We start from the raw sequence: 11974 nt of genomic DNA, 5'->3' as shown, positions 1-11974 counted from the left end.
TACATATATGTGTGGCCCCTCTACCAACTGAGCTAACCAGCCACACCGATAACCTGGTTTTTAAAGCACTTCTCTATAACATTGAATATTCAATATAGCAAGTTAACTTTTGGAAAAATAAATAATATAGTATTAATATATTATTAAGTTAATATAATATTTAGCCACTCAAAAACTGTGGGTGTGGTTACTGGTAACATAAGCACTCCCACAAATGATTTTGAAATGTTGCCTGCTTAACTCTGACTGGTGCATGGTAACACATGACATCATCACCTTTTTCCAACTAAGCCATGCCCACTTCAAACCAGTGAGGAAAAACAAGGAGCAAGAACACAAATATAAAAATCTCTCATGTAAAATAAACAAAACTGTTCTAACTTTAGTAGAATATTTTGTGTTCACCACACTGTAGTAAGATTGTCCCTATAAGAAACTGACAAATTTGAAAATAACTACCTACTACTGATTTGAAAAGTGGCCATGCACATCCATGTTCTGCTGGCTTCTAAATTGTGAACTATTTTTGGTCAACCCTTAAATACATGACAAAATCTTGTTGTATGCAGGCACAAAAACAAAGAGAGGGGCCATGTTTCATGTTGTAAACCTTTCGGATAAGATTTACAATAATCCTCATGTCAGTTGTTTGAGCTGGAGGTGTGGAAACGCAAAATTATCAGACAATAATTTACTCAACAACGTTGCCCAGAACCTGTTTCTTGGAACAGGTCCCAGCTCAACCAGTTCAACAGACAAAAACAGAGTGCCATTTACAGAAACGTAAAGGTCATTACAAGGCAATCCATGAAAATAAATTACATCCCATTACTAGCCATACGACTAATCAACAGTGGTTTTACAAACAAGTGCAATAAAAATGCTTAATATGCTGTGCCAAGCTGAAACAACTCTGAGTGCAGACACATGTTGTTCTGTCTTTTCCTTCACCCCCACTGACCCTGGTTCCCTGGACGTCTGTCACATTCCTCTATCCCAGCTGAACTCCATTTCTCGCCCGTCTGGGATGACAACTGCTCTGTGCAGTTATCCTCACGCACTCTCTTCACTTACTGTTCTCTTGCTGTTAGGACTCCAACAAACTGTGCCAGCGGCAAACCTGCTGTCCTTTAGACTCTTTCATCTGAGTCCAGTGGGTGAGCTCCTCCTCTCCAGAGCTGTTGAGGCCGAGCGAAATCCAGCCAATCATCTCCTTACGCTTCATGCTGCGCTTGTTGTAGACGGACAGGATAAGCGTGACGTCCGATAGCTGGAAGAGTGCTACCTGGAAGACAAACGTCTCTTTGTAGGTTGGGTTGGGTTGACCTCGACAGATGGATGTCTTACACTTGGACATCTCGTGGCCCATGGAGTTCAGTAAGGTCAGCTTAACATATGTATCTGAGCAAGAAACAGGAGGAGTAGACAATTAAAAGGGAAATGATGTAAACCTTTAGAAACATTTTTAAATGTATGGCATCCGACTTGGGTGCTGGATCATTTGTGCAAAATCCTTATGTTTCTACAGTGAATTCTCTTTGAATTAAAGCATTACTACCTTCTGAAGCTGTGTTTCCTCTGCAGCAGGGTATGACCCATTTTCCCCCACAAAGCATTTGTTCCTGTTATAATGTCACTGCAGTTGATGTATAAGATCATGACCACATAGGATGCGGTTTTCTCCTGATCAAACACGAAACGCAGCTGTGAGTGCTCCTGATAACAGAGCGAGAATTCAAAGGGTGCAAGGAGCGTTACTTCTGTCTTGTTGCTAGGCAACTACTGTACAGTATGTCTAACCTGAAGTAGGGGATAATGTTAAAGATATAAATGGATTGTAAAAAGTTAGTAATGTGTCTGCCTGTGCTTAAGAGGATGAAGAGCCTTTTCCAAAACTGATGATGAAAAAAATAACGATAAAAATAAACCTGTAACACAAGCTCCTTGTAATCAAACAGAAAACATAATCGTTGGACATGTTTCACATAAGCAGTATTCAAGAATGTACATCTAGTACATAGCAGTTATGATACTGATAATCTGTGTGAAATTCCCCAGCTTGTCCCCCAGCTGATTCCCTTCTATTTTATTGTAAATCAGTGCATATTTCAAAAAAATAAATAATTCCCAATAAATCTCATTCATTTAACCGAGAAAGAAAGGAGAAAAGGAAAAACACTGGCACTATCAAGTGATTCAGCATTCACGGTTTTTCTTTTTCACTCCTCATTTCCATGCAGAAATCACGATATGACAAATTCAGCTGAAAGTAAACGAGGCAAGACTGGCAATCACAATGGGTCTTTGAGAGTGTTTCGCCCCTCGTCTACAACCATACTCAATAATAATGCTGTGTATTATGTTCCTGTCTAAGAGGGAGTATAAGGAATGAATTGCCGAGGCTTTCATACTGTCGAGTGCCAGCTGCCTTCCAACGCCTAGCTCACTGCCTCAAATCACACATTCAGTTGCTCTCTTTGACATAAAAGCACAGTGAAAAAAATAGCCTTGATTTCTTTTTTGACTGCTGCTGAATGGGCTCTGTAGAGCTGTGGATGTCTTAAGTGGTCAGTAGCAGTGATGCATGGCTCTTTGGTATTGTTGCTGAATGAGAGGGGCTGCGACTGATGATTAACTTGACTTGTCGGCTTGGTACTGTTTTGAAATTATAGAAAAGGAGCTCTGAAATTGCTCCGCATCTTTCACCGTGCTTTTTCCACTTTGTAAAACACACAAAGTCAATCAAGGCCTTCATAAGGATTTTGCACAAAGCTTTTTTTCAGTGTTACCAGATGTGACTATTTTCTAAATGCAATTTGTATGCAGTACGTGGATACGCTATTGAGGGAAGCACAAACAATATTAAAATCTGGAAGCTAGTCATTAGTTACAGACATCCATAAATAAATGGAACACAGCAATTAATGGGAGGACAGTATGTGTCTTTTAGATGAATATTTATGCTCTACACTGTTTCTGTTTCATACGCTGTAAGCAGAACTGAAAAATGACACCCAAAGCATGCCAAAGTGTACTGTTTGAATAAAGCCAGCAGTGGATGACGCACAGCATTTCCTTCTAGCTGGCCATCAGCCACCAAGCAAACCGGATTGACTTAGCATGAAAAGTGTTACTTCTGAGTGAAAAGACTTGCAGGCATCGCTTGCACGAACACAAGACACGACACAGGTAGCGAGAGTGGTTACAGGATTTGTGCATAAGACAAACACATACACATTCAGAAAAAAAGAAGGGAACAGGGTTTACAACAAGCAGCTATCTTCATGGATAAGTGTTAGAATTTTAAAGAGGGTGTGAAGGAGTAACAATGAAAAGTAATTGCCATAGTTCCTATTGCTGCTTTTTACAATTAATGTTTGCATGATTATATACTTTTGGGAAACAAGGGTATTCACTTTCTGCCAAGAGTTAGATGAGCATATTGATAGATTCTCATGTCTGTGTGCTAAATATGAAGCTACAGAAAGGAGACCATGAGCTTAGCTTAGCATAAAGACTGCAAACAGGGGGAAACAGCTAGCCTGACTGTCTGTAATGTCCTATCTGCCTACCAGCAACTCCAAAGCGCACAAATTAACATGTTATTTCTCATTTGTTTAATCAATACAAAACGGCAAGTGTAAAAGTGGCAGGTCACGTTTTTACAAGGGTTATGCGCTGCACTATTTCTTGGTGCAGTAACAGCCAGACAATCTGCGGAGATGGAGCGGAGGGATTTTGTTACCTTTGAACAGAGTTAGCTGTTTCCAGTCTTTATGCTAAGCTAAGCTAAGCTAACCAGCTGTTGGCCGTAGCTTCATATTTACTGTTCAGATATGAAAGTGGTATTGATCTTCTCATCTAACTGGGCAAGAAAGTGATTTCCCAATATGTCAAACTGTTGCTTTAATTAAAAAAACAAACAAATCCATCCTGACAGTCACACACTTTTAGCAATAGCTCTTGTGCTTGTACTTTTCTTGGTTGTCACATTCTTCTGTTTCCTCATACATTATTCTTTTTTTTTTTTTTTTTTTTTTTTACTTGTGGAAAAATATTTTACAGATATTATGGAAACTATATAAGTAAATAAAATAGTTAGAAAAGTAAAAAAAAAAAAAGTTCAATTTCAAATGTCGACAAATGAAAAATGCTTTGTGTTTGATTGACTGCATCCATGAAGATAGTATGAATAAATCCATAGTTCAACAGCGATCGCACCTCACTTTGCGGCAGGGACAGAGACTCACCTCTGATAATATAAACCTGTCCACCTATCAAGTGTTTTAGACAACAGAACAGCCCATCTGACAACAAGGGTTGGACAGCAGTAAGAAAAAAACAACGGACCAAGATGTCATGAAGGTAGTAGGGTGAGAGAATTTCAGGTGCAGACATAACAGAAGATGCATATGAGGAAAGAGAAAGGGGTCAGAAGGTCAACAACACCTCACAGAGTTCAACAAGAGGCAGTTTTTGTTTGAACTTGCGGCTCGGACCGCTGAAAACTGAGCAGTAAATGAGGGAAACCAGGGACCAAACCAGAGGAAAACTGAAAAGCAGGTAATGCAGCTAAAATGGATATATCAGACTATGTCTCATTTGGAGACGTTTCAAGCCATTTCTCTCTGTCTCAGTCTTATAATAAAAAAAATAAAATAAAAATAGCATTTTATTTCACATATGTTTAACAAAGGCATTTCACGTCAGTTTTGATCACATATTTTTCCAAGAATGATTCAAGCTCCTTGTTTTCTATAAGTGTGCAAGTGCCATTTACAATCTATACTTACAGTATGTAAGATGAATGAATGAATACATTTTAGACTGACAATATATAACTTTAAAGGCTGACCCAAAAAACAAGTTGGTGGCATGTATGGATTGCTAATTTGTAAAAACTATAAATTAAATTTGGTGTAGAAAAACAATATAATTGGTTGTGACATTTGCTGTGGAAGCATGATGCAAATGTAAAGCTGCATAAACATACATCCCTATGCACAGGCTCAACTTATCCTTTTTTCCCATCTGAAACAGCTCGAAAAAATTGTTTACACTCTTCACTGGTCCTTTGGCAATGACTCAAATAAAACGTTTTAGAGTACTTACTGGGTGGCTTGTTGGCAGACAGGTTTTTAAAATGGATGCCTTTGATGATCTCCACTGAGAGACGTCCTGTCGTGGCGTTGTACACCAGACCCACGAGGATCTCTGGTGTGGAAGTCTGACTGACTGACTGGAATGATGAGGCGCTTTCACTGCATGTCATATCTGAGAGGCTGACTTGGGATTCACCACCCTGAAAATATTTGCAGACATTAAGAGGATTGTTCACTGGTATATGTATAACAAAAATCACAGTCAATGCTCCCCATATCTAGTGCAATATCGAGAATGCGTTTCAGTTCCTATTACCATTACCATTTTCCTAACGCTATCAACAGCATTTGCAAACCCCAGTGTAGAAATGCATTATAATGCTGATGACGCTACTTAGCTACGTCTGGCAATCTACTGATTGTTAAGCCCTGCCAATAGTTAGTGTTGAAAAAGATGAATTTCCTTGTCAATGTTTACTTATTTTTCCAACAACATATGTTGCTCTTTTGCCAAAGCACTAAACAAAACTATGCTGTAAGAAACAATAAAAGGCAAAGGCAAGTAAACTTATATATGACAAATTCCCTGTTGAATATGTTAATAGACCCTTGTGGTTTGAGATATAGCCTTTTTGCCGGCTGCTTTTCCTCTTTGTTATCCAAATTTTAGTTAAACTGATGTAAAATTTTAAATTCTAGGAAAATGAAAAACAAACCACCACAATTAAATAGATTTAACTATTTCCTGATGTGAAATGGAGGCAGTGTCACACCACCATCTATCCCTCAGACACATTAAACCAACAAGGCAAACAGAAGTAGCTGGTTGGATCTTTATATTCTCTCGAGCTGCAAAATATCACCCCATTCTAAAAAATGTTATCCAAACACATGAAAGATCGATCAACGTAGAGGAGCCATTAGTGAGGCGTTGAGAGAGAGCGCTTGAAAGCCAACACCTGCTTTGATCCTACTTACCGGAAGAGCACAGCATGGATCTAATATGACCGGCACAGACATTTTGCCCTGAAGGTTGAGCTTGGTGAGATAGAACACCTTTTCCCCGAGCACCTTCTCCTTTTTCATCCGCCGCATACTATAAAGGCGCAATCGGATGGCGTAATTGCTGATCATCTCTGACTCCACGTGGCTGAAGCGGAAGGTCTCGGTGAAGATTGGGCACGGACCTCTCTGGATTCCTGTCTTGGCTCTCTGCTTCTTGGTGGGCAGCAGCACCAGGTGGACCTGCCAGGAGATGTTGCCTGTGCGTTTTAGGGCGGGAAGATCCGATACTGCCGTGATGGTGACTGCCAGTTGCTGATCGTCTGAGTCGTAGTCAAACACCACGTCCAGAGTGCCATATTTTGCAACTGGATCTGGTTCATAACCTTTAGGGAGCTGAGCTGCGGATCCACGGGCTGACATGTCCTGAAGAAACCAATGAGATGTTCAATGTGCAATTAAAACCCACAATATACATTTCCAGTCATATCTTTCATCACTGACATTTACCTCTGGGCTGAGGACAGCTGTACTGTCGCTCGGTACATCCTCCTCGTAGCCCTTGTTGAGGTAACTCTCAGTCTCAGGGCCGTCGCTGCACTCACTGGGGCATTTGCCAAAGGACAGGTGGGGACTGCCGCTGGTATAGGACAGATCGCACTTGGCGTCTCCCAGGTCAGACAGCGTACAGGACATCCTTGGAGAGCCGTTCTCATCCTGATAAGGAGGTGGCTGAAGCTCATCCAGCGGTGGCGTTCGCCTCATCCTCTGGATGCAGTTGGCTGGTTGGAGGAAAGTCAGAAGGGAGAAGATCACAATAATGTACATATTATTACGTATCATATGATACAGAATTTGTATTTGAATGATGTGGACAAAGTGGTTCTTGCTCTTTTTATTATTCTTTTATTTTTGGTTCTGCTTTTATGTTTTTTAGCCATGCCAGCAGCAGTGGTGTAGCGATGGCAATGTCGGTCGGTTGTATAGGTTAACTACTTAGGTCTAGAGTAAAATTTCTCTTGTTGGATCAATTGCCATGAAATTTGGTACATTCATTTGGTACATTCATGATCCCCAGAGAACGAAGCCTAATGACTTTGGTGATCCCTTGACTTTTTTTTAATCTAAAAGCCACCGCAAAGTTTTCACTTAGCCTGTGAAATATCTCAGCATGTCCTTGATTGATTGGCACAATATTTTGTACAAACACTCATAGTTCTCAGACGATGTATCCTACTGACATTGGTGATCTCCTGACTAGGGCCACTTTTGGTTTAGAATGAAACGTCTCAACAATTAGTTGATGGATTGCTATACTAAAAAACTTTTTCTAGTAAGGTGCTGGCTTGCAGCTTGACATAAAATAAAACAGAATGGTAGTTGCACACTTATAACTCTGATGCTTTTATTTCAATATATAAAGATCGACATTTCATCAAACAGAGCTGCTGGCATGACTGTACAGTAGACACCACAACTGCAGCTATCACTGTAGGCAATGTAATACAATTTGATTTGTATAGCATATTTTATACTCAGGATGATTCAAAGTGCTTTACATAAGACGTGGACGGTCAAGTTTTCAAATGTAAACATCAGAGTAAACACCAAGGAAAAGATGGAGAAGATGAGCTCAAGCTAGCAAGAGCATCTCTGCGGCCATCTAATGACTACGAGTCGCTCATCAGGATAGGGAAATCAACTCACCAGTCTCCTGCTGACTCTGCTAGCCTGGCCAGTCAAAGTTCTCAAATGTAAACATCAGAGTAAACACAGAGAAAAAGGTGAAGATGGCTATCAGCTACGACCTATGGCTACGATCACGACTTAGTAGACAAGCAAGACCATCTCTGTGTCCATCTCCATCTCTACATCAAAGGGGGGCTTCAAGGCAAGCATGGAGGAATTGAACAGAGTGTGGCTTCTGCATCCTTGGGCATCCTACAGGCCAGTGTGCAGGCGCCTGATGGTGAGCTGGGTGGCCTCCATGCCTGTGTTGGTTTCCAGCGGGGATGTCGGGGGTGTTGTGTCCTTTTGCTGAGACTTGGCTGGATCCTGAGTGCCGGTGCCATTCAACCGGCGGCTCTTTTTCTATGTGCCGATCTGGCGGCCACATTCTGCCTTGTGATGAATCATGCACAAGTTTAAGGAGCTGATGGCATTACATTACACTGGAATTGTACCTCATACGACTTCATGTGACAAATAAAAAAATGATTGAATTGACTGATTGAAAAATACACAAAAACAACACGCTGAGAAAAAGCAACAACAACAAAAAAGATCTACAGATACCTTGAATTTGAAGTAAAGGTGATTTAAAGGTGAGATATGTTAAAGGAAGTCTTCTAGAAATGTGTTTCAGATCTGTGCAGCATTGCAGCTAAAAGCATCATCATTGGATTTTGGGATATAGGAAAGAGCATTATTAAACAACATGTGGTGATAAGTATTGGTTTTGTTTTTATTTAGAAGCAGACTGAGTCACACTCTTAAATATCTTAATCCATTTATAACAACAATGCCAGATAACATGAGACGAGGTGGAGAGAGAATGTTTACCCATGCTGTAATGAGTTTACAGAATTAACACTAGATTACAACATTGCAAAGGCTGAATTTACTGACAGTGAAGCCCTCATTACTTAAGGCTTACACAGTCATTAATGCATATGCACTTCTGCAAAGCCTTGCCATTTTATTTTATATTAACTGAATTTAGAGTAAATGTTTAATCTGTAGCTGCACCTCAGTAAATGTTATAGTATAATTTGGGTTCCTATATTCTGTTATGTTTATCGTTAATGTAATTCTTTAGCATTCAGTTATGTGCAATTTATCATATATTTCATTTTCACTCTGGAGCTCGTTCGGCCTATCCTTGTGAGCATTATGTGCTCTGTGAGAGGAATCTTTTGAATTCACATCCTAAATAAAACATCGGATATGCACCATTAAAGGATTGCACTGAATACTTCTTAATCTGCCACAGATTTCATGCCTCTCACCTTTCTAAATGATTCAGTTTGCCTGGAAGGCATAGAATAAGGCTATACTGAGAGTCTCTGTGCCACTTATAAAGAACCTTGAATAGTGTTGTCACTGCATTCTCAAATCTGCCTCCCTTGTCCAATTTGGATTCACAAAAATTGAGCAGCTGATGCTAATACTCCCATAGGGACACTGGTGAAGAGTGCTTTATAACCCAGGCTCTTGCAAAAAAAAAAGAAAGAAAACAAAAGATGAACAAGAAAATAACTTGGGGGGGGAAGAAAAAAACCCTCTTCTTTTCCATAACTTTTGGAAAAGCCAACAATGATGACGAAATCCTCTCCAACTCATTGTTCCAGCTTTCTTGAAACTTTCACTCTTAATAATGTCAGTGAGACGCCACCTCAAAGTTGCACATAACTGTGGCAGGATGGAGGCAAAGGAGTCTTAACTAAGTGTCATGGAGGGCTTGATAAAAGGAGCAAATCCATTTTGAGCAGCTCTTTTCCTGCTGAGCCGGGGGCGGTTGATATGATGGAAGCTGCTGTGTAAAAGCACTACTCTTTTCTCCAGCCCGCTAATTGGGATGGTTACCATTCCTCCTCTTGTCTAACCCACTTCTTCACAGAGTTTCATCCCCTCTGTACTGGCAGTCGCCTTGTTTTTCCTTCTTGTACTTCTGCAAGTGAGGAAACAGTTTGTGCTTTGTGAATCTTGACTGTGAAACTCAGGTATAACCTAAATATCTTAGGTGACAAATGAGCGGAGCAACACTTCATTGTCCTTTCTATGGCTACAAGGATCTCATCCAAATCTTGTGAAGAAAGCAAATGAGTGTATTTCCCAATAAGCCAATAAGTAAAACTATTCCTCTCAGACTTGTTCATGATGCTTTGTAGTACCACTGATATCTTGTGTCATACCTGTATTTCTCCATCTACAGTGTTACTGGACTGATTGTTAGCTGGTGAGGTGGAAGTGTTGGAAATCCTTCCAGCCAGAGAGCCATGTTTTCTATCATTTGTCACCCAAAGTAGCTTATTACACAAAGTTAACAAGTCATCATAATGAAAACAAGGTTTACATGCTATAATGAAGATAGTCTTGCATTGCCAGACCTACCTCCACAGCACTGCGGAGGAGGGTCTGGCTAGTCCACACAGCATTCCGGGATGGGAGAAAAACGTGCTCTGGTTTATTGGCATTACAACAGAAAACTCAGATTGGACAGATAGTCTAGCTAGCTGTCTGGATTTACCCTGCAGAGATATGAGGAGCAGTTAACCATAGTCCTCATAAATCCACCAGTTTAAAGGTGCTTTAAGCGATGTTACGCGTTGTTTAGGCTACATTTTTTGTCACATACAGCAAACATCTCCTCACTATCCGCTAGCTGCCTGTCCCCTGAACACACTGTAAACTGTGGTCTCTGTAGACAGCACAGGCTCCACAATGCCAACAAAAACAAACTGCGCCAACCTGCACCACCAAACATAACAAACAGTCTTCCAGCGTTCCAGCCAATAACTGACAAGAAGGATTTGGGGGCGGGGGGTTGGGGGGTTAGTGCGCGGAAGCATGGAAGGGAGGGGGAGGGGACGGGATGAGGAGGAGGGAGGGGCGAGCTAGCCTCATTTTATTTGAAAATACTTCGAACGTCAACAAGAAGTGCCGTCACCCAACATCGCTTAGAGCACCTTTAAAATGACAACACAAAGAAAGCGGAAGGTGACCGGTGGAATTTCTGGCGATACCTGAACAATCCCGGAAATGAAACGTCGTCGATATAGACTATAATCAAGGTAAGGCACGTACTTTTTTATGAATAAGTTTGATTAAACAATTTCACTGACACTGAAATAATTCATGAAATAAGTACTGTGACGTGTTCCTTAGCAACAATGTCCTCATCAAGGGGTCATGACTGCACGCTAACTTCAGAGAAGAGGACGGAAGTTGGTCCAGACAAACCTCAGATTATTTTTTTCTTACTGCTTACTTCCTATTTTGGAAGGGTGCGCACTGCCACCGGGGCTCCCGCCCTGCCTGATTCTGCAGCATCTGCACAATCCTCCTCATGTATAATACATATGTCCTGAGGATAAAGCTCTTCATACTCACAGACAAACAGACGCAGCAGAGAGAAAATAACACAGACGCCTCAGAACTTTTACAACAGCTTGTTTGAAATAAGATGTACTCTCTCAGTTATAGCATGGCAACTACCTATGTCTACTACTTTTGGAAGAGAAGAGTGACTGATGTCAGGACTGGTGAGGTCACTGCATGGTCATTGCTGATCCATGATTAATCGCTATAACAGGTATCTGCGTATGAATGAAGAATCTGTAGGCAACAGGACAAGATTTTCGTATCAGAAGCATTCTGGTTTGTTTGTAGTCTGAGTAGCATTGACTAATAATGTTTGAGCGGGCTTTGGCTGCATGCAGGTAAAGTGTTCGGGTGGAGAGCAAAAGAGGCGGAACGCATTGGCTGAAATCAAGGGCGCCACTTTGTGTTGAAAAGGGGGAGGGACATCAGGGCTCTGATGAAAAAACATTTTAGCATGTAATGGGGGGAATTTGTATGAGGTTAGAGTAGATAATTACCAGGCCAGGAAAAATATTGCATAAAGACACATCAAAGGGCAATACAAAATACGAAACTAGGCCTGCTCAGCATAAAACGCACACATTTTGTAGCGTTAGACACTTTATTTCCCGCATTCTGGTGAATTTAAGCTAAAATGTATGGTGAAAAATTTATGTATTTATTAGGGGTGGTACGGTTCACAAAATCCACGGTTCGGTTCGTATCACGGTTTTAGTGTCACGGTTTTCGGTTCTGTACGGTTCTTGTTATTTTTTCTTTTAATCTTT

At 40.8% G+C, this 11974-nt stretch overlaps 1 protein-coding gene across 4 annotated transcripts in view; it reads right to left on the bottom strand.

Moving 5' to 3' along the window:
- syt14a (synaptotagmin XIVa) overlaps positions 1 to 11974 on the bottom strand; it is a 47711-nt gene that overhangs the window by 3361 nt on the left and 32376 nt on the right. For 2 of the 4 annotated variants that reach the window (XR_004895757.1, XR_004895755.1), the window contains 5 exons: positions 6615 to 6886; positions 6081 to 6530; positions 5113 to 5302; positions 4251 to 4307; positions 45 to 1401 (listed from right to left, as the gene is read on the bottom strand). Coding sequence is in view for 1 of the 4 variants with exons in the window: in XM_031288647.2 (XP_031144507.1) it covers positions 1088 to 1401; positions 4251 to 4307; positions 5113 to 5302; positions 6081 to 6530; positions 6615 to 6886 (1283 nt within the window). In the remaining 3 variants the exon portion in view is untranslated. The remainder of the gene's footprint in view (positions 1 to 44; positions 1402 to 4250; positions 4308 to 5112; positions 5303 to 6080; positions 6531 to 6614; positions 6887 to 11974) is intronic. The other 2 variants (XM_031288647.2, XR_004895756.1) reach the window with 2 other exon arrangements.

The sequence above is a fragment of the Sander lucioperca genome, chromosome 18 (assembly GCF_008315115.2).
Source record: "Sander lucioperca isolate FBNREF2018 chromosome 18, SLUC_FBN_1.2, whole genome shotgun sequence".
NCBI lineage: Eukaryota > Metazoa > Chordata > Actinopteri > Perciformes > Percidae > Sander > Sander lucioperca.
The sequence above is the reverse complement of the archived record's forward strand: the minus strand, read 5'-3'. Positions and strand labels throughout refer to the sequence as shown.